Consider the following 21,973-nt stretch of genomic DNA (forward strand, 5'->3'; position numbering starts at 1 on the left):
TATCCCACATCGTACACACAGCCACTGCCGATCCAAGTTGCCACTCGAATGGACACATCGCCTGTTGTTGCACTCAGTCTGAAGACAGGTCCATGGTGGCCCTGGAAGGCTAAGTCCCTGCTTACATGCTGAGGTCTGGACAGATAGGCAAGGAAGTCACCGTTTCCAGCAAGTGCTCCCATCTAGGGACAGAATGTTGAATGGACTCTGTGGTCTTGGATGAAGATGCTTGACGTGAGCTGCTGCCCTGGGGCAAAGTTCCTGAGGAGCACTGAGGCCTAAATCCTTATCATCAAGATTGTCAGTTAACTAATTCCAACATATTGTGCTCACAGTTATATTCTTTGCCAGGCTTGATAAAATTAACCAGGAAAGAATATCAGGGATTCTTTGTCATTCATGAGCTTGATAATGGTTTTCCGGCTTATCACACTGTGGCATCCAGGGATTTTAAAACAAAGACTGTCAAATTGTACTTTTCTTCTTAGCCAGGAAGTGCATTTGAAGGACAGAGGTCTTTCCAACAACCTTTTTGAGAAGTAAATGGAGGAAACTGACTCACCCTCAGACTTCCTTTGTCATAGTCCAGAGCTATAAACAATGCGTGTTTACTCTTGCATTTTCTATCAGGAAGAAAAAAAAATCAGTCTTAGGGGAAAACGGCTTCTGAGAAAAGCTAAACGAGCTTACAGAAGAATTAGGAGACTGAGAAAGGAGTTCTGAGTCAGGAGAGAGGATTAAAGACTAGCGCTGACAGGAAGGGTATTTCAATACTGTTTCACCTGCTGGGGTGAGCAGTGCCTGTTCTCACTGCCTCTCTCGTCCGCCCCCGCTTTTCTCTTACCCAGCCTCTGCTCTCCTTCCCTTTCTTCATGGGGCTACCTCAGAGATTTCCTTTTTTCTTTTTTAACGGTACTGTATGTATTTGTATTTTTATTGCAGTAGCAGAGCATTATAATAGTACATAAGTTTCAGGCATGCATTGCTGAGAATCAACATGTGTAGCTACTCCATTAAGTTCATCGCTAAAAGTCCAAATCTATTCTCATACGATTGGCCCGCTTTCCTGCCCTCCCTGCCCCTCCCTCCCTTCTCTTCTGGTGACCACTAATTGGTCTCACAGTCCAAAAGAATATTTTTGTTTTATTCAGTTCAGCAGCTTGTTTACTTTCTCCATATACCACATAGGACTGAAATCCTACAGTGTCTTTCTTTGACTTATTTCACTTAGCATGATCCCTGCTGCGTCCATCCGTGTTGTTGCAAATGGCAGGATTTCATCTTTTTGGATAGCTGGATAGCATTTGAGATTTTTGATTTTCGATTGGTATGCAGAAGTGGAACTCACAAACCCTGACCAAGTGTTTCCTTTTCTGTAAACGAATTTCACATGCCACAGTGCCCAGACGGGTCTTATTTCACTTTTATAAAGTATCTTCATCGTTTTGCAAGCTCTGTCAGTTATTCCATTGTTTCACGTCCTGTCTCAAAACAGTTTCCCTCTTGTCTCCAAATTAAATGTCTCTTGCTTTAGCCTAGGTGTTTCCCTAATCTCATCTAGCTTGCTCCTTTAAACCAATTAAGAAAAACTCAAACCTTGATATGAGAAGCTTTGACATACAAATTCTTGCCTAATCCTAAACCTTCCATTACCAGTACAGTCTGGTCCTGACTTAGCTTTCTGGATAGATTTCCCACCTAGTCTTTGCACAGACCCTAGACCTCAGCCAAAGCAAACCACGCTTGCTTTCTGGAAAATACCCTGTGCTCCCGAAACATAATCTGCACTCGCAATGCCCTCTCTCCCATGTGGCCTCTCGTTTATTGCTTCATTTTTAAAAGAACGGAGCACCTACTATTAGTATTAGTTGGACTCGGAGGACACCAAAGCAAGTGTGACATGACAGGAAGGGTCCGTGGCTAGGACAGGAAATGATGTGGGCGGGAATCTCATCCCTGATTGGAGCGTGGCGTTGAGTGGGTGGGCGCTAGAATTACACTTCCCGGAAAGGTAGAATTTGAGAACGCCAGGCACGTGGTAGAATTTGAATGTGAATGCTGGGAGGCAAAGAGTTACCCTGTGAGGAAACCACGAGTGCAGCACACAGAGGCGGGAGGAAATGGAACGCGTACAGATGCATCGAACTACTTTTGTTTGGCTCAGTGTCTCAATAGGCCAGATCTTGAAGGATCTTGAATGTCAGACAAAAAAAATCTCAATTTTTTTTTTCCATAGGCTCAGGAAATTACTGAAGGGTTTTGAGCTTGGAGATAACATCATCAGAAGACACTGGCCAGTGCATGTCTAGGATTCATTCCCTCCATTTCTAGAGGCTCCCTCTTGGATAGCGGAGCTGGGCTAGAGGACTCTGACATTAGTTTCAAATACAAGGTTGCAGGAGTAGTGGTGCCCATCACACTGCTTCTGGTCTTGGCAGGAGCCAGGTGGGTCTTGGCGCTGGTTGTTGCAAGTGTGGAGCTTTAATGGTAGCTGCTGTCCTGATACAGCATCTTTCTTGGAGCAAATGAGCACAGCACTTGGCATGTAGGATGATACAGCTATTGAGGCCCCTTTAATACTTTTTCCCTCCACATCCATTTTGAAGGGTCATGGGAAACAGTTTGCTTTTGAGACTATGTCAGCTCCCCTGCTCTGCCACAGCAGCGGGGAGCACTGTCATCTCCCCACCCCTCAGACCAGCACGCTGGTTCATATTTTCCTGGTTGGACGAGGACCCGAAGTAGCAAATATTTAGATGCCTCAGACACAGCAAGCCGAGGGGGGATGTCTGTACCACGTGCTTTACTAGGAAGCTCCAGACAGGAAAACCGAGACCATAGCAGTTACTTCAGCAGATAGAAATCAATATATGGAAGTTAGGGTGAGACCAACAAGGCAAAAGGGGAAGTGAGGTGATGCAGAGACTGGGCTGTGGAAAGCAGCTAGCCCTCTAGGACAGAGCCTGCCAGGGAGCGCCCAGTGAAGAAGACAGGTCGACAGCGTCCCAGCATCACAGGGTAGGTTTGGTGCTGAATAGGTTTGGCGCCGGGAGGCAGTAGCATAATAGCTAATGAACACATGAGCCAGTGAGCCCAGCTTAGTTGAAATATGGTGAGAAATAAAAAGTAAAAATTCCTTGCTGCCTATTTTAGTTTTGAATTCTTTCTTATTTAACTCCTCGCCTGACTGGGACAGTCAAGAAAACCACTAGTCTGTACACATCACCACAGAATAGCCTCATAATGCTGTTCTCTTGCATGCCTGAGACACTTTCAGTGTGCAGGGTGTAAGCAGACAGTGGAATGCTGGTCACAGCCAAGGGGAGCGAATTACCCACACACGCAGCCTGGGTGGCAAAGGCACTCTGCTCAATGAAAGAAGCCCATCCCCAAAGAGATGGTTCCCTTTATAGGACATTTTCAGAAAGACAAAATGATAGAGTTGGAGAACAGATGTGTGGTTTCCAGGGCCCAGGCCTGGGGGGCAGCGTGAGGAACTTTGGGGGTGATGGAAATGTTCTGAACCTTGATTGTGGTAGGGTTGGAGTCTGCGCATGCGAGAACATTCACAGAGCTGTCCCCAAAATGAAGAGTCCAAAACAAAAAAAGGGAACAAAGGAGAGGCAGGCTGCATGGCCTATGTGTACAGAGGTCTTTTTCTCCTTTTAAATTTGCTGTGGGAAGGTCAAGTATGATGTTACATAGTTTTTGCCACATCTGGCCTGAGTTATGAGTGAGGAGCGTCACTTGGGGTGAGAATGACGTGCACCTAGTGCCTCTGAGTCCCCAGCCCAGGACAAGGCAGGATGGTGCTGGGGAGGGAGGCATTCACCCAACTGGGGGCTGCTCTGACTCCCCCAGCCAGCTCCTTGGACTTGGATGAGAGTATTTGTGCTCTCCACAGTAGTTCAAAGCCGACTTCTTCCCAGCGCTTCAAAGCCCATTCATGCCATTGATTTGGTGCTAGCAACCTCTGAGGACTGAGAGCTGAGTGGTCCTTGGCAGTGGCCCGGCTCATTGGCAAAGCTGGTGATGGGATGAATGAGATTCTCGCTGGCACCGACATCACAGCGCTCAAGCCCGGTGGGCCTTGCTTTGTCTTCTTCCTGACCGTCTAGAGCAGCAGTAGGAAGTGTCCTCCCTCCCTCTTGTCCATTCATGTGGGGACTGCTTTGCACACACACCTCAGAAGGGAATTTTGTTGTGCACCGCACATTTCAACGGCTTCATTAATAGGATACGATTAAACAGAGTGTTCTTGAATTTCAAAATACATAAAACCATCTTGCATTCCATCATCCTAAGAATTTTCATCCGGTCCTAGCTGAGATCTTTAAAAGGAGATTCTTTGCCGGACACCCTCCCTTTCTCTCTCGGGGTGCAAGTTGCTCCATCGCCCCTGCCCAACAAGCTCTGCTCCCCAGGGACAGGACTCACCCCAGGACATCTCTCAGTCTATCAGCAGGAGGGACTGAGACATGAAGGAGCAGGAGCGTGTGCTCTTTGGCATCTGGCTTCTTTCACCCCACATGCTTTTCTGGGGTCAAGGCGGCATGTATTCATAGCGTGGGTTTTCTTTATTGCTGCATGGTATTCCATTGCATGACTACAGTGTTTCATAACGTGCTGATCCAGTCTGCTGTTGGTATATATTTGCATTGTTCCTTGTAGTGGGTTGTGGGCATTTTTTTTGGCTTTTATAAATAAAACTGCTATCAATATTTTTGTGCAGAACTTTTTGTGGGCATACTTTTCTTAAGCCCTGTGAACCTGAGAGGTAATTAAAGGGTCGACACACAGTTAAGTTTATTGGATACTGCAGTTTCCAAAGCAACTGATGAGAGTTCTAGTTGCTCCACATCTGTGCCCATTCTTGGTGATATTAATCTTTTAAATTTTAGCCCTGCTAGTATGTAGTAATATGTCATTGTGGTTTCCATTTGAATTTTCACTAGGAAATTCCATTAAGTGCCGTTGCACATGCCCAGGGGTCTTTGGTATGCTCTCTTTTGAGGAAGTGGTGGTGGCACCATCTGCCAGGGAAGAGGAGTAAAGGCACGATTTGGAAAAGCAGACTCATCAATGATAAGGCTGTTTTTCTCAGCCCTAAATACTTAAGCACTATGGTGTTTCCAATAGATATTAATGTATAAAGTGGTTAGCAGATGAACCCAGGAGGCACCTGTTCCTCTCTTCTAGCTTACAACTATCTTCCAGAATTCTCCTTCAGAGGTATATTGCTCTGGGTGTACACTAGGAGTTCTCCGCGTGCTAATGTGAGTGCATCTGTGTTTTGTTTTTTTTTTCCTGGCCTCCCTGGTGGCTGGGAGTGCAGTGTGAAGAGCTTGGGCCATCCGGGTGCTGCATTCAGAGCCTTTGGGGAGGCATGAAGCCCTGGCTACCCCAAGACAGTGGTGACAAAGGCTAAACCCGAAATGGGAAGAAAGGCTTAGGTCACAGACAGAATGGGATGTGCCAAAAACTCTTACTTCCTTTATCATCTTGTTCCTTTCCCATGGTTGTTTACATTGGTAAGGGCTGAAGCTAAGATAGAAGAAACAGGAAGTGCAGGATGAGTTTAAGATAATGTTATAAGACATATTTGGAAAATAAACACACAGTGCCAGCCAGTGGGAGACTTTGGGACAGTCTTGAGGAAATAAAAGTGCTATGGAATTGTAGCAGCAAGAGTGATATGTGAAGGAGGCATTGCCAGACTCCTTTAAGCCTTCCAGAAGGATCATCGCACCTCATATTTATGTATAACACATGCATACTCTCCAGCAAAGAAAAATGTGAGGCAGACAAGGTCCCTTCCATCTCACAGACAGGCTATAATAGGAGCAGAAATGCAGGGACTGGGTCTAAGGACAAGTAAGTACCGTGGTGGAATGAGAGTAATATTCCAGATCACGGGGAACCGGGTGTGGCTTGCAATGGACGTCTTTCCTCTAAGTTTTAATGCCTGTATTTGAATATACCAAGCCATCCATTCTCCAGTGAGGATTTCTCATGTTTTAGACAGGATGATAGTAATAAATCAGCTCTGAAAGTCGACTGCTATAAATGCCATGTGGTATTGGTTAGATCACAAGCCAAAGCCAATTTTTCAAAACATTTCCTGCTGGAATACCCACAACATTTTAACAGATGTCTTTTGGAAAGTTTTGCAGCAAAATAAGCCCCCATCAGCATATAAAATGAAACCTAAAAGAAGGTAAAATATGGAGTGGAAGGATTCTTTTTTTCTTTTGGCAGGAAGAGAAAAGTTGGGGGAAATCTTGAGATCTCTGCAGAAATGTTTGTTCATTGCCACAAAAGTGAAGAAATGAACTTTTGTCACACACACACCAGGGAAAGATTGGGGGTTGGAAAATATTCTTTCATTATTCACCAAATACGTTTCTTTGACTGATCTGCAGTCTAATGTCTGTTATTTCTTGTTCTGAACACTTGTCTTAAGTATCACCGTAGCTTTTGTTGAAGCTGTTTCATGGGAAGCTTTGGAAAAGATTCAGGGATAATTGATGGGGCCAGTAAGGCCAGAAATGGGACAAAATCATCCAAGAAGCATCTTTGTTAGGGACAAGCTGGACATGATGGGCGGTGGCTGATTCCAAAATGGTGCCTCTCAGAATCAGTGACAGAAGGGCCAGAGGGGAGCCTGGAAAAGAAAAGAGAAATTTCTTCTTCTTTGTTGGTTTTTTGGTTTTTTTTTTTTTGGCATTTTCTCCAACATTTGAAAGAATTTTGCAGTGAACTACTCATGAGGGAGAAATTATTTATCTGACAATTTGTTTCCGCTGAGGCCGATTCTGACCCTCATCACACATGATCTTGAATGAATAACTGATTGGCCTAGTTCCCCATACACTTGTTCTGGGGGAGTGCTGTTCCTGCATGGAGCGGAAACTCTCAAAGCAGGAAGCCTGTGAGTCTGTCTCTAGCATCTGTTGTTTTGAATACTTCTGGCTCATACTGGCTCCTCTCCTCCTTGCTTTGTTACCTTTCACTTTATGCTGGATGTTGTACTGATTTAGCGGGGATTTTTGTTTGCTTCTGCCAGGCACATGGAACATTACTGAGGCAGTAGTAATACAGTTAAGAACAAGAAGGGGTTCCTGCCCTTGCAAGTCTTATTCTGAATAAGCAATAGTATTCATTTCGTTCCCACAAACTTGATCGGCAGGCGGCTTTGCCTGACTTTTTGCACCTGCACCTTTCAGGAGTAGCATGCTCTGCCATGCAGATATCCTGAGGTAGCAGCTCTCTTGCAGGTTTATTTCATAGATAATTTGAGGGAAAAAAATTCTATGACTGGATCATTGTATTCGCCATATAAAAATCTAATCAGAAATAATCACAACAATTTTGCTTCCTTTGACCAAACACCCCAGAAAGGGGATGCTTTAAAACACTACCCGAAGGCAGTTACTAATTCGTGGCCCATTTGAATATTATAAGACAGTCCACAGACCCATCTGCGGGGACCTGAACACAGGGCACCAGCCTTGCAAATCCCAGCTCAAGGGCACTTTAGCTACCCCCCCCCCCCCCCCCCCCCCCGCCAAAAGTCGGAGCCACTTGTCTGAGAAGGGACCTTCAGTGGCGCCCTCCCATGGAGACCTTGATTTACTGCGCTCTGGGCATCCTTAGCCACTTCCCGGAGTTAACTTACTGTCTCTCTAACGGAATGGAGGAATGGAAAGTGTTTCCAAACAGAGGAGAAAGAAACACCACTCCTCAGCTCTCACTCCTGAAAAGCACAGGGGATTTCAGACTACCCAAATGAATATATTAATAGTCATACGTTGATGTGTTCTCTACCCTGCCATTTCCTGCGGTGTAATTATATAAAATATTCCACAAGCCACCACCACCAAGACCTTTGGTTTCTTGGAAAGAGGCACCTTTTCCATGTGGGTCGTGTTTCCAGGCTCCCTTTTCCCTGCCGCCCTGAGGTTTCTATTTTGCACGCCTTAATGTCTTACCAGAGAGCCAGGTTGGTGCCTGGAGCCAGCCACCTAGCCGCCGTCAAAATGGTCGCTTTCAGTGAGACGTCCACATCCATCCAAATCCTTTGTCTTAAATGAGACCTAGATCAAAGCTAATTGCATTGTAGCCTGGATTTCTTGGATTAAATTTTCTCTTATTCCTCAAGGAGCGTTGCGAAGCATTCGTTTCCTTTCTTTACAACGTGCTAGTTAATTGTGCTTTTGGTTTTTACCTGTACAGTCTGACCGAGGGTCGCTATTTTCACATTGGTGGAGTTAATTCAATGCAGTATCAGCCATGTCTGTTGCCAATGAAATGATGTATGTGTTTGTATGAATATGAAGAAGAAAAACTTAAATGGGCCTAAAAAGATGGCATTTGTTTTGCTTAAAAATTAATGAGCAACCTCTTATTTATAAAATTAAAAATATCAGGAACAGGCTGGGTAGGTGTTCCCTCCAAATTATAACTAAGAAAACTGCACTGTCAGGGTTGTTAGTAATAAAACTGGAATGGGCATGATATGAATTCAGGAAAGTTTACTTCAAAAACTGAAAAAAAATTTAATGAGCAACTCTGTTAGTTAAAACTTAGAAACTTAGAGAAGAATTAGATCTTGAACCCCCCCCCCGTCCATGCACGTCTATCATAGATTTAAGAATAACTAGGCCCAGCGTAGGTTGATACTGAGCCTCTGTTGGAATCGAGTGTTGCTTGTGGTTTCTTCTGTTTGCACAAAGATGCAAGTACCTTTAGATTTTCCATGTCTGCTTCCTCCTGAGGCCCCATGCACCACCCTTTGAGCACCAAGGGTCCCATTGCCGTGGTGGTGTCATCCAAGGGCACAAGAAATTGGTTGAGCTATTTAACAATGGGGGAGGCATTTTGCCAGTGCCATAGAAGACTGAAAAAAAGGGGAAATTTAAATAGGGTTCCTGACCTCTAGGAATTCGTCTCGAATAGATAAAAAAGATGCATCCGAGGATCATTCACATTACATTAAAGCAATGCGCTGTGGAAAGTGCTAGAACAGAGCCCCATTTGATTCCAATGCTGATGTGGTCTAAAAGAGTTTCAGTATCTGTCTTGGTAGAGAAGACAAGGGATTCTAGTTACCAGATTATATTCCACGTAGGGCTGGCGACATAATTTGTGGGGCCCAGTGCAAAATGAAAATGCAGGGCCCCTTATTGAAAAAAAAAAGAATTTCACGACAGCGACAGCATTAAATCAAGCACAGAGTCCTGAGCACGGGCCCCTTGTGACTATGGAGGTCCCGTGGCCATGAAGCCGACCCTCTCTTCAAATACACTCTGTGAATATGTGAAAGAGGCAAATTTCAAGCAGTCCAGAGGAGGGAGTTTTGCACAGGAAGTTTTCTTCCTTCAAGAAAGTCCTTCCTTTCTTACTTCAAGTAAGTTCACAGGAAACTAAAATCACTCTAAGGCAAACTAGCAAATGGGATGTAAAAGATAAAAAAGTTAAGATTAGCAGAGACAATTTCACAACTACAAGGTAAGTGTAATAATAGTAGCAACCGCGATAGTATGCATAGAGCTTATTAAGTTCCAGGATTCTTCTAAGTCTGTTATCTATATTTACTCATTTAATCCTCAAAACAGCCCTGGAGGCTAGATCCTATTATTTCCCCTATCTCTGGGCTGAGCTTAGAGGTTGAGAAATTGCCCTGGTCTCTAGCAAATACTTGGCAGAGCCAGAATTTGAACCCTTTAGTTCCAAAGTCCGTGCTCTCAACCACTGTTGATACTGCTCTGAAATAAAGATGCATTGGGGAGGCAGGGAGGGAGGGAGGGGGGAGGCAGGGAGGGAGGGAGGGGGAGGCAGGAAGGGGGGAGTTGTCGCAATAGATTCATTCTCTAATACCACAGCCTTGGCAGGTCGAAGCAGGGCATATTATGTGTTGTGTGCATGTTTTTACTTTTTTCTTTTTTTTTTCTGCATTTCATGTTCATAGTTTAACAGCACGCGTTCGCCCTCCCCCACTGAGTGTTGCCACATGACCCCATGGAGTAGAAAGGTACTGGTCCCGAAATGTGCCATCACAGCCCTGCCCCACTCTCTCCAGACTCTTTAACTTTCTTCTCTCTTCTAATTTTATGGCCAACTCTGATGCTTCTCACTAACTGGTTTTCTTTTCCACCCATTTAAAGCGCGGTGTTTTCCGATCTTGAATGAAGTAAAAGTCATTTACACAGCCAGCCGTACCCCTGGCTTTCCCCCCTCAAGTTGCAATGAAGGCTGTGCTTGAGACACCCTCCTGGACTTTGTAGTTCGGAGGAAAGAAATTCCAACTTGCCCTGTATTTCTCAGAACCCTAAAGCTTCAGCTTCTCAAATCAAAACAGGGAACGGGACAAAAGGATTCTCTGGCCGGTTGTCCCTGTCGCCACCAAATAAAAAGTGCTGTTGGCTGCTGCTTGGTCTGCAGTCAGGTCACTGGTCTGGCTTTGTGTCCAGCTGCATTGTTATTCAAGGAAAGGATCGCCTACAAAATGTGGCCCTGGTGGTGGGGTTGCTCTCCAGCTCTTGCTCCCTCTCCCTCTCTTTCTGTCTCTTTTTGCATGAACCAACTTTTTTTTCCTTTTTGGAAGTTACCTAGGAAACAAAGTCTTTTGTGCTCCAACTTTATTTGAGCTACTCGCTTCACTGGGAAACTGCACAAAAGCTGAAGAGAGAGAAGGTTGCAATGTTTTACTAAAATGTTCATAGTGAACACGTTTTTTTCCAAGGGGGGAATCATATTCTGTTGGGTGTGTTGGGGGGCTTTGCAGATACCGCTGACAAGGTAAGCAAATGCTGGGGGTTACTTTAAATTGGTACTTTAAATAAGGCTCTGGAATCTTCTCTTTAAGGGGACTTGAACACAGTTCATTTGACAATATGTGAAATCTTCCGAGTCAGCAGGGCATAATGCTTCCAAATGTGAGGATGAGAATTTCTTTAAAATGATTCTGATTTTAGAACAGAATGTTATTAAAATTGAACTGGAGTAAGAGGAAAATATTTATTTCACACCCATCTTTCTCCAAATTGTGTGAAGAAATAAAACTAGGGTCTATGGGGAAAACTGGGTCTTTTAATCATCTGCTTTAGAGACCCAACCCTGAAATCAGGATCGAGATGAAGTCTTTTTAATAATCTGGCCTAGGAGCTCAACACTGAACTAAAAGTTAGATAATATAAATATCTATTAAAGGTTTGAATGGAGAATTTTCAAATGTCATATATAAGTGAAGGCCTCTAACTACACAGTTGGAAGGGAAACCTCACATTGTGAAGCTGAAAAAATTAAAGTAGGACTGTTTTACTGTCCTGAATTTGAAAAAGAGACCCCCCCTCTTAGGTGGCGCCCCCACTGTAGCCCCAAGAACCGCATTTATATTTTCCTCTGTGGTTGGTGGGGGGAGATTCCTAGTCATCATTTGGCTTTTCCATGTGCACTGGGTGTTGATGAAATTGTGGCTTTAAAAATGTAATTCGCTAGCCCTGCAGTTCTGCAGTAAAAGTGACTCCTTGTGTTTGAATCCTGCCTGTCAGGTTAGATTGGCTTGCCCTTCAGGTGATATGTTCTGGAATGTCTCCTGACTCCAGGTTTTCTGAATCTTTTCATGGGCATCTAAATCATCATCTCCCCTTGACCCTAGTCAACCTGAGCTCTCTAGACTCAGCAGGAATTTGTGGCAAGATAGATGTCCAGAAAGCAGCTCTGCCTCTCACTGGGTTAAAGGCTCCTTTTTCTTCATTTTTAAGTTTGAGGATTTCTGGCTCTCTGTCTCTCCTTTTAATTCCATTTGACCTGAAAAGCATGTTTATTTAACCCCCTTTTCCCTTTTCTGTTGCTTAACTATTGCAATAACTTTTAATTAGTTGTGCTTCCTATTTCTAGGAATTCTCCTTTCACCTAAAAGCTTATTTCTGACCTCATTTTTCTTAACTAAACATGAGTCAGTTAATTAAACTGCGATGCTCAGATCTCGATGGCTGAGTCTGAATGTGCTTCCTTTACAGTCCCATCCCCCCGAGGACGAAGATACGGATGTCACGTTAGGGCAGAGGCCGAAAAACCCGGTACACAATATCCCCTCGACACTGGACAAGCAGACCAACTGGAACAAAGCGTTACCTCTGCCCACACCAGAGGAGAAGATGAAGCAAGATGCCCAAGTGATTTCTTCTTGCATTATCCCCATCAACGTGACTGGTACCATTCAGTTCTGTTCTTAGGGGTGGTCGGGTCAGCATATTCTGTGTAGTAAATATGTTCAAAGCCTGTGTTGCTGGGTGTCCCAGTTTCATTCTGTTTTGTAAACAGGTCATACCTTTTTCCATCAGAATACAATTCAGAGGATGTTCAATCTGCTTGTGTGAGGTTTTGAACATCAGAACATCAATTTGCATATGTGCTGCTAGGCTGCTTGTTATGTAAATGATGGACAGTTTCTTTTTTTTTTTTTAAAAAAGTCACCAAATAGTAATTTGGCCTTAGCTAACTGAAATAATGGAGAAAGCGGCAGTGATTAATCATAGGATGATGAGGTGTAGCACTGCCAGGAAGAAAACAAACCTCAGGTTTCTCAAACTGCAGGTAATGAACCTGTAGGTCAACTATAAAATTTGTCTTTATGTGTTCTTTGAGGAAGGCAGACTTGATTGAAAGATTATTTAAGCTTCTGCATTGATGCAGTATGTGGTTGCATACACGAAGGCTGAGTTTACTCTAAACCAGACAGATGGACCCCACTCGGCTTTCCTCCGCCTATGTGTTGAGAGGCTAGGTCACGTGTAAAGTCTGTCGGACTTTTCTTCAGAAGTTTATAGGTAGCAATTATAAATTCCCTAATTGGATCTGATATTCTTAGTGGTAAGTAAAATAATGAAAAATAGTCTAACGTTCAAAGGTGGAGGTTAAATGATTTATCCACTGGGCTTTCTTTAAACATCTCTCATAGTTATATTTTAACTACTATTTACTATTTTAACTACTATTTTTGTATATCAAAAATTTCAAAAAGGCCATCTCATGACTGATTTGCACCCTGGCGCCATGTGGCAGATTGCATGTTGCTCAGGATGCGTGGGAGACACGGCTATTATGAACCCCACTCTGATTTCTCTTGCCTAAAGTGGGAAGCAAATGTTGGGACATTTGCATCTGGGACAGATATTATTTCCTTCCTGAAAACAAAAACAAAAAAAAAAAATAAAGAAGAAGAAGAAGAAGGAGCTGTAGTTGATTGGCTGGTGGTGGGAGTAAAGGTTCCTGATGACCTATTGAACTTGTAGGTAAATTATTCTAAGGACGTGTACTTATCTGATCTCCATAATCTAAATGGGATGAATTAGGAGATCATTTTGGCACCCCCTTAAACTAACTTTCAGTTCTGGGAACATCTGATTGTTAGCAGCACCAGCTTTCTTCATGGCACTGTAAGTAAAATCTTGTTTTCCAATTTGGTTTTTTGATTATGGGTCTCACGGTTCAGGAAAAGGGAAAGAGGAAGGTCTTTCCTCTGCTTTCATGCAGGCAATCTCAAACGAACACGCAGGTTCTATGTGGATTCACGAGCTTTAATGAGAAAGTTGTGAGTCATGTAACACAAAATGCGTGTGCCTGTGTGCCATGTGTTGTATGCTTATTGCGATTAGAATGAAGGATTTTAATTTTGGTTGGAACTGAGAATGGAAAATTCCATTGGCACGGTTTTCCCGATAATATAATTATTCATCATATCTCACACAGACTTTTCAAAGTGAATTCTAGAGACTGTTGTTACTGGGATGCTAAGCAGACCTCAAACTGCTTCATTGTTTAGCTGAGCCAAGGCCTGACATGCCATCCTGCGCCTTGTTTAACAATCTGGATAAAGCATGAGGTGAACCGACTCCAAAGCACTTGTGGTATCAGGCTTTCTGTGCATGGCTCACTCTGAAAAACCCACGGTGTGTGCTGGAGCCGGACTGGCGTTTGAGTTCCTCCCCTCCGCCCGCAGGCTCTAGTTTGATAGGACAGCATGTTGTGTCAAAAAGGTGACTGTGGAGAGAGCAACTAACAAACATGACGATTCACCCTGTATTTATTAAAGCAAACAGACACACCTTGCACAGACTGGGAACTCCAGCATTATTAGCAGTTGGAACAGACGGTAGATCCGTGGAAGTGTGGAAGCGAGGAAGGCCTTGTACTTTTATTTTATAATGAGAAGACACCACTAAACTGAAAAGCATCCAATTTAGTCAGTAGGAGAAAGTAAACAAAGTTACATGGTGATTAAAAAAAATCTTTAGGCTGTTGTTTCCTCACAGCAAGTGTGTGTGTGTGTGTGTGTGTGTGTGTGTGTGTGTGTCTCTAGGGTTTGGGCATAGTGGGTGGAAGGGAAAGAACCCTCGCAAAGAGGCTTTTAATGCAGAAATGGGTCAGGATGTGTTAGCTGAACTAATTCAGGTTAACATCTTGGCTACGAAGCGACTACGCAATGACACCAGCTTCGGGAAACCCAGAAATAGACCAGTAAATAATGGCAACTGAAGGTTGCAAGTCCTTACGGAGCCATTTCTGTGGGCAATGCTTTGGTGTTATTTTCTCTCCTCTTTCTTTTGCTTTTCCTTCTTTACCGGCTACTTTTGGCAGTGCATGCTGCTGCGGGGAACTGCCCGGAGACGCGAAGGGTAAAGTGCTGCAGCCTGGTTTAAATAAGGGCTGAAGACAGGCTCCCTTATGTTTGTCCACAGGCTTAGCCCAAACTCTTCCTTTACATTTAGTCATAAATATCACTGTGTTCCACGCAAATCAAATTTGTTTGCCATTTCTAAAGGCTAATGAGACCTGTTTGTGGGTTGCAGGAGTTGGTTTTGACAGAGAGGCGAGTATACGCTGCTCTCTCGTTCATTCACAATCTGTACTACAGCGGAGACGAAAACTGAGGAGGAGGAAGACCATCTCGGGTATCCCCAGAAGAGTCCAACAAGAAATAGGTGTGGTATAAAAATACTAACGGTTAACATTCTGTTGGGGTGCAGATTTAACCAGCTTTCTTAAGAGGTCAGCACTGAGACGCGGAGAGGTTTTGACATGGTGTGTACTCGTGTCGTGTCCAGCAAAGCGGGTGGTCTTGCTTTTTAAATTTCTGCTCTGGACTGTGAAGGTTTGACGTCACAGATTTAGGCATCTACATTCGGGTCTTCTGGCTGACGTGTAATATTTTGCTAATTATTAAAAGTTTTAGTCACGTGGACATTATGAATAAAAAAGTAACAAGAGCCAATGAAAGATGCTTTTAGCAAAGTACATCTTTGTTTGAAATCTCCTTATTCAAGCATATTCAGTTATACCTTGAATATTGATAAGGTGATACCCTTGGTGACATTTGTAAAATTTTTGCTGTTCAGTGTGTTTAGGGTATCTCTTCTTATGTTATTAGTATTATCATAATCATTATCGTTATTATAGCATCTCTTCAAAACAAGAGTTTTATTTCTTATAATGAATTCTATGACTTTTATCATTATGTTTATAGTGCAAGATAATAATGAATAGTGGTCAAGAATATAAAATGTACATTAGTTAAAAAAATAGTAATCCCTTATTGGAGCAAAGTAATTTGATAGTAAAGAGAGTGAAATCTCTTTGTACACTTGCATACATACGCATTACATGGAGAGAGAGAGAGAGAGAGAGAGAGAGAGGGCGTCCCCCAAAACCTTTTGACTTTTTCCGAAGAAGGTCTGGTAGTCTGCTGATGTAAAAACATCTCACTCTGCTTTCCACGTGCCCTAGATTCTGATGAATCGCCAGTGGCCAGGGAGAGGAACGTGATCGTGCACACGAATCCAGACCCTTCCAACACTGTCAATAGGAGGTCTGGGACCAGGGACTCCGAGTGCCAAACGGAAGACATTCTGATTGCTGCCCCGTCCAGAAGGAGAATCAGAGCTCAGCGGGGTCAAAGCATCGCCGCTTCCCTTTCGCATTCAGCTGGGAACATTTCCGCACTGGCAGACAAAGGCGACACCATGTTTACTGCTGCCGTGAGCAGCCGCACGAGATCTCGGAGCCTTCCTCGGGAGGGCAACAGAGGTGGGGACGCTGAACCCCAAGTCGGTGCTAAACCCTCAGCATATGAAGAGGGGGAGCCTTTCGGGGGTGACCGAGAAAGAACCTCTAATGAGTGCAGTGAGGCCCCAAGCAGCCCGAGCGCGCAGGAGCATCAGTCCGCCATGGGCCTGGCCTGCTCCCAGCATCTGCACAGCCCCCAGCACAAGCTGAGTGAGAGAGGGCGGTCCCGGCTGTCCCGGATGACTGCTGACTCTGGCAGCTGCGACATCTCCTCCAACTCCGACACCTTTGGGAGCCCCATCCACTGCATCTCCACGGCTGGCGTCCTCCTCAGCAGCCACATGGACCAGAAGGACGACCACCAGTCATCCAGCGGCAACTGGAGTGGCAGCAGCTCCACGTGCCCGTCGCAGACCTCAGAGACCATCCCTCCCGCAGCTTCTCCTCCCCTCACGGGCTCTTCGCACTGTGACTCGGAGTTGTCCCTGAACACGGCCCCTCACGCAAACGAGGATGCCAGCGTCTTCGTGACAGAGCAGTACAGTGAGCACTTGGATAAAGCGAGAGGCCACCGGGCCAACTCCTTCACCTCCACTGTGGCCGACCTGCTGGACGATGCTAACAACAGCAACACCAGCGACAGCGAGTGGAATTATCTGCACCACCATCACGATGCCTCCTGCCGCCAGGATTTCAGTCCTGAGCGCCCCAAGGCCGACAGCCTGGGCTGCCCCAGCTTCACGAGCATGGCCACTTATGACAGCTTTCTGGAGAAGTCTCCGTCAGACAAAGCGGACACTAGCTCTCACTTTTCGGTGGACACGGAAGGATACTACACCTCCATGCACTTTGACTGTGGTCTCAAGGGCAGCAAGAGTTATGTCTGCCACTACGCAGCCCTGAGCCCAGAGAATGGCCAGGGGGTAGGGGTTCCTCCTCCTCTTCCAGACTGTACCTGGCAGGACTACTTAGACCACCGGAGGCAGGGGAGACCAAGCATTTCTTTCAGGAAACCAAAGGCAAAGCCAACCCCACCTAAGCGTAGCTCTTCGCTGAGGAAGTCCGATGGAAGCGCAGACATTTCTGAGAAGAAAGAACCAAAGATAATGAGCAGCCAGCTCCTGCCTCACACTTCCAGGGAAATGAAGCTGCCTCTTGATTTCTCCAACACGCCCTCTCGAATGGAAAATGCCAATCTTCCCGCCAAGCAGGAACCTTCTTGGCTGAACCAGAACGAACACGGGATGAAGGAACCTCAGCTGGACGCTTCAGATATTCCACCGTTTAAAGACGAAGGTGCTGAATCCCCTCACTATGCAGACCTCTGGCTTCTCAATGACTTAAAAACAAATGATCCTTACAGGTCTTTGTCGAATTCGAGCACGGCCACGGGTACCACAGTTATCGAGTGCATCAAGTCTCCGGAGAGCTCGGAGTCCCAAACATCCCAGTCAGAATCAAGAGCTACCACCCCCTCCCTCCCTTCTGTGGACAATGAGTTTAAACTTGCTTCGCCAGAAAAGCTGGCAGGCTTGGCGTCGCCGTCAAGCGGCTACTCCAGCCAGTCCGAAACGCCGACGTCCTCGTTCCCGACTGCCTTCTTCTCTGGGCCGTTGTCTCCTGGAGGCAGCAAAAGAAAACCAAAAGTCCCAGAAAGGAAGTCCTCCCTCCAGCAACCCTCTCTGAAAGATGGGACTCTCTCCCTGAGCAAGGATCTCGAGCTCCCAATTATACCTCCAACCCATCTTGACCTAAGTGCTCTTCACAACGTCTTGAATAAACCATTCCACCACCGCCACCCCCTGCATGTCTTCAGTCACAATAAGCAGAACCCCGCGGGAGAAACGCTGAGGTCCCACCCCCCGCCGTCCCTCGCAATTACCCCGACAGTCCTGAAATCTGTGAACCTTAGGTCCATCAGCAAGTCCGAAGAAGTAAAGCAAAAGGAATGCAACAGTACGGATCTCCCCTACTTAGAGGACCGAGCTCTCCCGATGGCGGCCCTGTGTCCGGGTAAGATCAGGCCGCACGCGGCCAAGAAATCCCTGTCGCGTCAGTACTCCACTGAAGAAACCATCCTGTCCTTTTTGGACTCCTCCGCCGTTGAGATGGGCCCAGAGAAACTGCAGTTAGAAAAAACCCGTGCTTTTGATGTGAGCAATCACTGCGAGCCAGAAGCGGTGCCCCTGGCTGGTAGCAACCTTCCAGATTCAAGTGTCACAAAAGACCAAATGCACGCGGAGAGCGCACCTGGGCCAGACAGCACGCCGAGCGCAAACTGTGACTTCCCCGCAGAAGGGTTTCAGAGGGTTTCTGCTGCCCGCCCCGGTGATCTGGATGGCAAATTGATGCCATGTGGAGCTGGTCTGGGTGGAGCCCGGGCGCAGGCCCAGCAGGCCCCCGGTGCAGGTCGGGAGGACGGTGCACACCCTGAGTCTGGGGATGCGCTCACACCTCAGCCGCACTTGCCAGCTGGAGCTGTGGACATAAGCGGTCAACTTAGGCATCCCTTTGGCGTGAGCCGCTACCATGACAAAGTGCCTGGGAACACCAGCCTTGAAGCAGAGCTGTCAGCTGCAAATTCAGGCCCTGACCCACGTTCTGAACAGGAAAATATTGCTTCAGGTATTTCAGCCAAAAGTGCCTCTGAGAACAGCGGAGCAGAGGACTCCCCTGGAAGCCTGGATGAGGCGTCATTGAAAGGTCAGTTGTGGACACCTTGTCTGTCAGGCCAGAAAGGTGACTGGCACTTCCTGGGGTTTTTCTTTCCCACATTCCCTGAGATCCCATACAGCCCTGGGAGCTGGTTCCCCTCCACTACTTCTCACTTACAAAACAGTTGAGATCAAACTTTTGTATTGCGGGCCCACGCTGTGACAGACAGCACCCTCAGTGTATAAATGGCAACTGGGGGGAGAGGGGTGGCGGGGAGGGGCCCAGTGGCTTAGGGCAAAGGACAACGGGTGAATGGGTGCTTTGGTGGTAGCTGTGTTGGCGTGACATACATCTGAGGGGATGTGAACCTATTCCCCTGAATCAGTGTTGTAAACCAGTGTAACTTCCCTAATGAATGAATGAAAGAATGAATGAATGAATAAAAATGGCAGTAAGGTAATTGTCATTTCTTTGTCTCCTGAGTCAGGGAAGCCCAGCAGGGTAATTTGCTGGGTAATTTCCTCCTAAAGATAATTTTATTCTTCATTTAAGAATCGTCACCAGATGGCTCTCTGACCTCACCGCTGAGTGAAGACTCTCAGGCGGAAGCGGAAGGTGGGTTCCAAACGAACCTCGTGTCTCCAAACAAACCTCGAACAACAGAGGATTTATTTGCGGTCATTCACAGGTGAGGAAACCAAAGCTCTTGCTTTTCACAGAGCTTCTCTTCAGATGCAAAGATGGGAAAGCCCCATGTACTTGTGATACATCCAGCAAAGACAGAAACAAAGGAAAGTTATTTTTCCAAGTCAAGTTAATAGGCTTATGTTCAAGTTGGGAGATTGGAGTCTCATTCCCGAGACTGTCATAAGAACTACGGAGGGAAAATGTCCTCTTGTCTCCAGGGAAGACATTCTGGAACAAGTTTTTGTTTGAAAACAATTTGTGATTAAGTAAAGTGAAAGCTCAAACTCTAGTGTCATGTCTAACTTCTGAATCATTTCTGGAACCTAAAAATATGCTTAACACTGTCATTCTACATGAGTAAAGACCAATGTGTGTTGACTCACTAAAACCAACAAAGCCCCAAGATGGAGGCAAGCAGGTGTTTAAATCTGCCCGTTTTCATAGCTCAGGAAGACTAATCACTGTTCCCCACCCCACTTCTTAAAATTTAAATTTCTTGAATAACACTGGCCCTCTCTAAAAGTCACGCTCCCTTGTTCACAGGTAAGGACTGTCTTGTGGGTGGGCCGTTCCTCTGCTCTCATCTGCCCCTGCCACCAAGGCCCAAATCTGCAAGATGGCACCTTACCCCCAGGACAGAGAACAGAGCAATGACTAGCTCTTGGCGAGCCAGCCCATCTCAGGCTGAGCTGTCCACTTGGGTCTTGCCTACTCCTCCAGGGACACAAAGGCCTTTCCGCACTCGGCCCTGGTGACATAGGGGGACTCCCATGAGACACAGCTGACATTATTTTCTACCCTGTGGATTTTGAGCTTAGTGACAGAGCATGTTGCCAATGAACTGAGTTATGCTGAAAATTCACTCTATGTATGCCTGTTTACTTATCAAAGGAAAACCTGTGATGACAGGTGCCAGGTGTCACAGACTTAGTAGTTTGGTAATCTTAGATTTGCATTTGTGTAGGACTGATGTATTTGCATTGCAGTGACAGGCTCGCTTTTATTTATTTATTTATTTATTTTTTGAGAGTTTACAGCTTTACTGCTCCAGAAGTGGTCTGTGTTTAGCGCCTCACAGAAAGTTGGCTCACTGACAAATACTCAGTTGATGTTCCAACAGCTATGGAAAATGGTACCTGCAGCCCCAAATGGATTGAATTGTTTTTAAAGTCATATAAGAGATGTTTCCATACAGAGGAATTTTTCAAAGTAGACAGAATAGTATAAAGTGTGTGTGTGCATGCACGTGCATGCGCGTGCACCCGTCACCCAAGCCTATCAGCCATCAACCTCTGGCTAATCCTGTCCCACCCACTCCTCCATCCTCTTTGCCCTTGGGGTAGTCATGGGAACACCAGACACCAGAGCATTACATCTGGATGGCACAGACAGATTTAAGAAGAGACAGCAGCAACCCTTCCCTTCGCCCATGCTAACAGGGAACCCGTGCCCACCTGTGGAATGTCCCACCGAGTCCTTCTGTGCAAACTCTAGCCTCCACATTAGTCATTATGTGAAATGATCCTTTCCAGAATCTAATCTGTGTCCACCGGCTACAGGAGGATTTCCCTGAGTGCTGCAAGAGTGATCCTCCCCTGCCCCAATGCCTAGTATCCACTCAGGGAGGGTGCTCGAAGTGCTGTTGATAGGAGGGATACATGAAGGTAACTGACCACTGTCGTTTTCATAAAAACTAGGTGGGCTGAGCTGTTTGCCTCCTCTTTCCTTTTTCTCTATAAGGTCCAAGAGGAAAGTACTTGGAAGAAAAGATTCTGGGGACATGTCTGTCCGAAGCAAATCCAGGGCTTCCCTGGGCAGTAGCAGTGGCGGCGCTGCTTCGGTCGCCTCATCCGGGGCCAGCGCGACCACCCCCAACAGCCAGCGGTCACCAGGCCTCATCTACCGAAATGCCAAAAAGTCCAACACATCCAACGAAGAGTTTAAGCTGTTACTCCTCAAGAAAGGCAGTCGCTCCGATTCCAGCTACCGCATGTCTGCCACAGAGATCCTCAAGAGTCCCATCCTGCCCAAGCCTCCCGGGGAGCTGATGGCCGAGTCCCCCCAGAGCCCGCAGGAGGCCCATCAGGGGGCCCCTGGGCCCGAGGCCCTGTCCCCACTCTCTCCCTGCCCCCCGAGAGTTAACGCAGAGGGCTTTTCCTCCAAGAACTTGGCCTCGGCCAGGGTGGGCCGATCCCGGGCCCCGCCCGCGGCCAGCAGCAGCCGCTACAGCGTGCGCTGCCGTCTGTACAACGCGCCCATGCAGGCCATCTCCGAGGGCGAGACGGAGAACTCCGACGGCAGCCCGCACGACGACCGCTCCTCCCAGAGCTCCACCTAGGCCCGGCCGCCACTGGGGGCGCGCGGCAGGGCGGCAAGCAGGACGGGGCCAGGTGCCCACCGCGGGCAGCGCCGCCGACCAACTGCAAACCATTGGACGGGCAAACAGGAGGTGGGCTGGGCGGGCCTGTTTATCTCCCGTGTGTTTAAGTAGCTGCGCTGTCTGTCATGGTTTTCTTTAGCTTAGTTTGGTTCACCCAAGCTCATTCCTTTTGATACTACAGAA

At 46.3% G+C, this 21,973-nt stretch overlaps 1 protein-coding gene across 4 annotated transcripts in view; it reads left to right on the plus strand.

Annotated features, from left to right (window-relative positions):
- Positions 1–21,748, plus strand: part of NHS (NHS actin remodeling regulator) — a gene marked incomplete at both ends in the record, with an annotated part of 287,399 nt that extends 265,651 nt beyond the window's left edge. For 2 of the 4 annotated variants that reach the window (XM_084259301.1, XM_084259303.1), the window contains 6 exons: positions 9,971–10,033; positions 12,024–12,216; positions 14,856–14,987; positions 15,790–18,771; positions 19,276–19,411; positions 21,151–21,748. In XM_084259301.1, coding sequence (XP_084115427.1) covers positions 9,971–10,033; positions 12,024–12,216; positions 14,856–14,987; positions 15,790–18,771; positions 19,276–19,411; positions 21,151–21,748 — 4,104 coding nt within the window. The remainder of the gene's footprint in view (positions 1–9,970; positions 10,034–12,023; positions 12,217–14,855; positions 14,988–15,789; positions 18,772–19,275; positions 19,412–21,150) is intronic. The other 2 variants (XM_084259302.1, XM_084259304.1) reach the window with 1 other exon arrangement.
- Positions 21,749–21,973: the final 225 nt, after the last annotated feature.

This window comes from Talpa europaea, assembly GCF_964194135.1.
Source record: "Talpa europaea genome assembly, chromosome: X".
Lineage (NCBI taxonomy): Eukaryota > Metazoa > Chordata > Mammalia > Eulipotyphla > Talpidae > Talpa > Talpa europaea.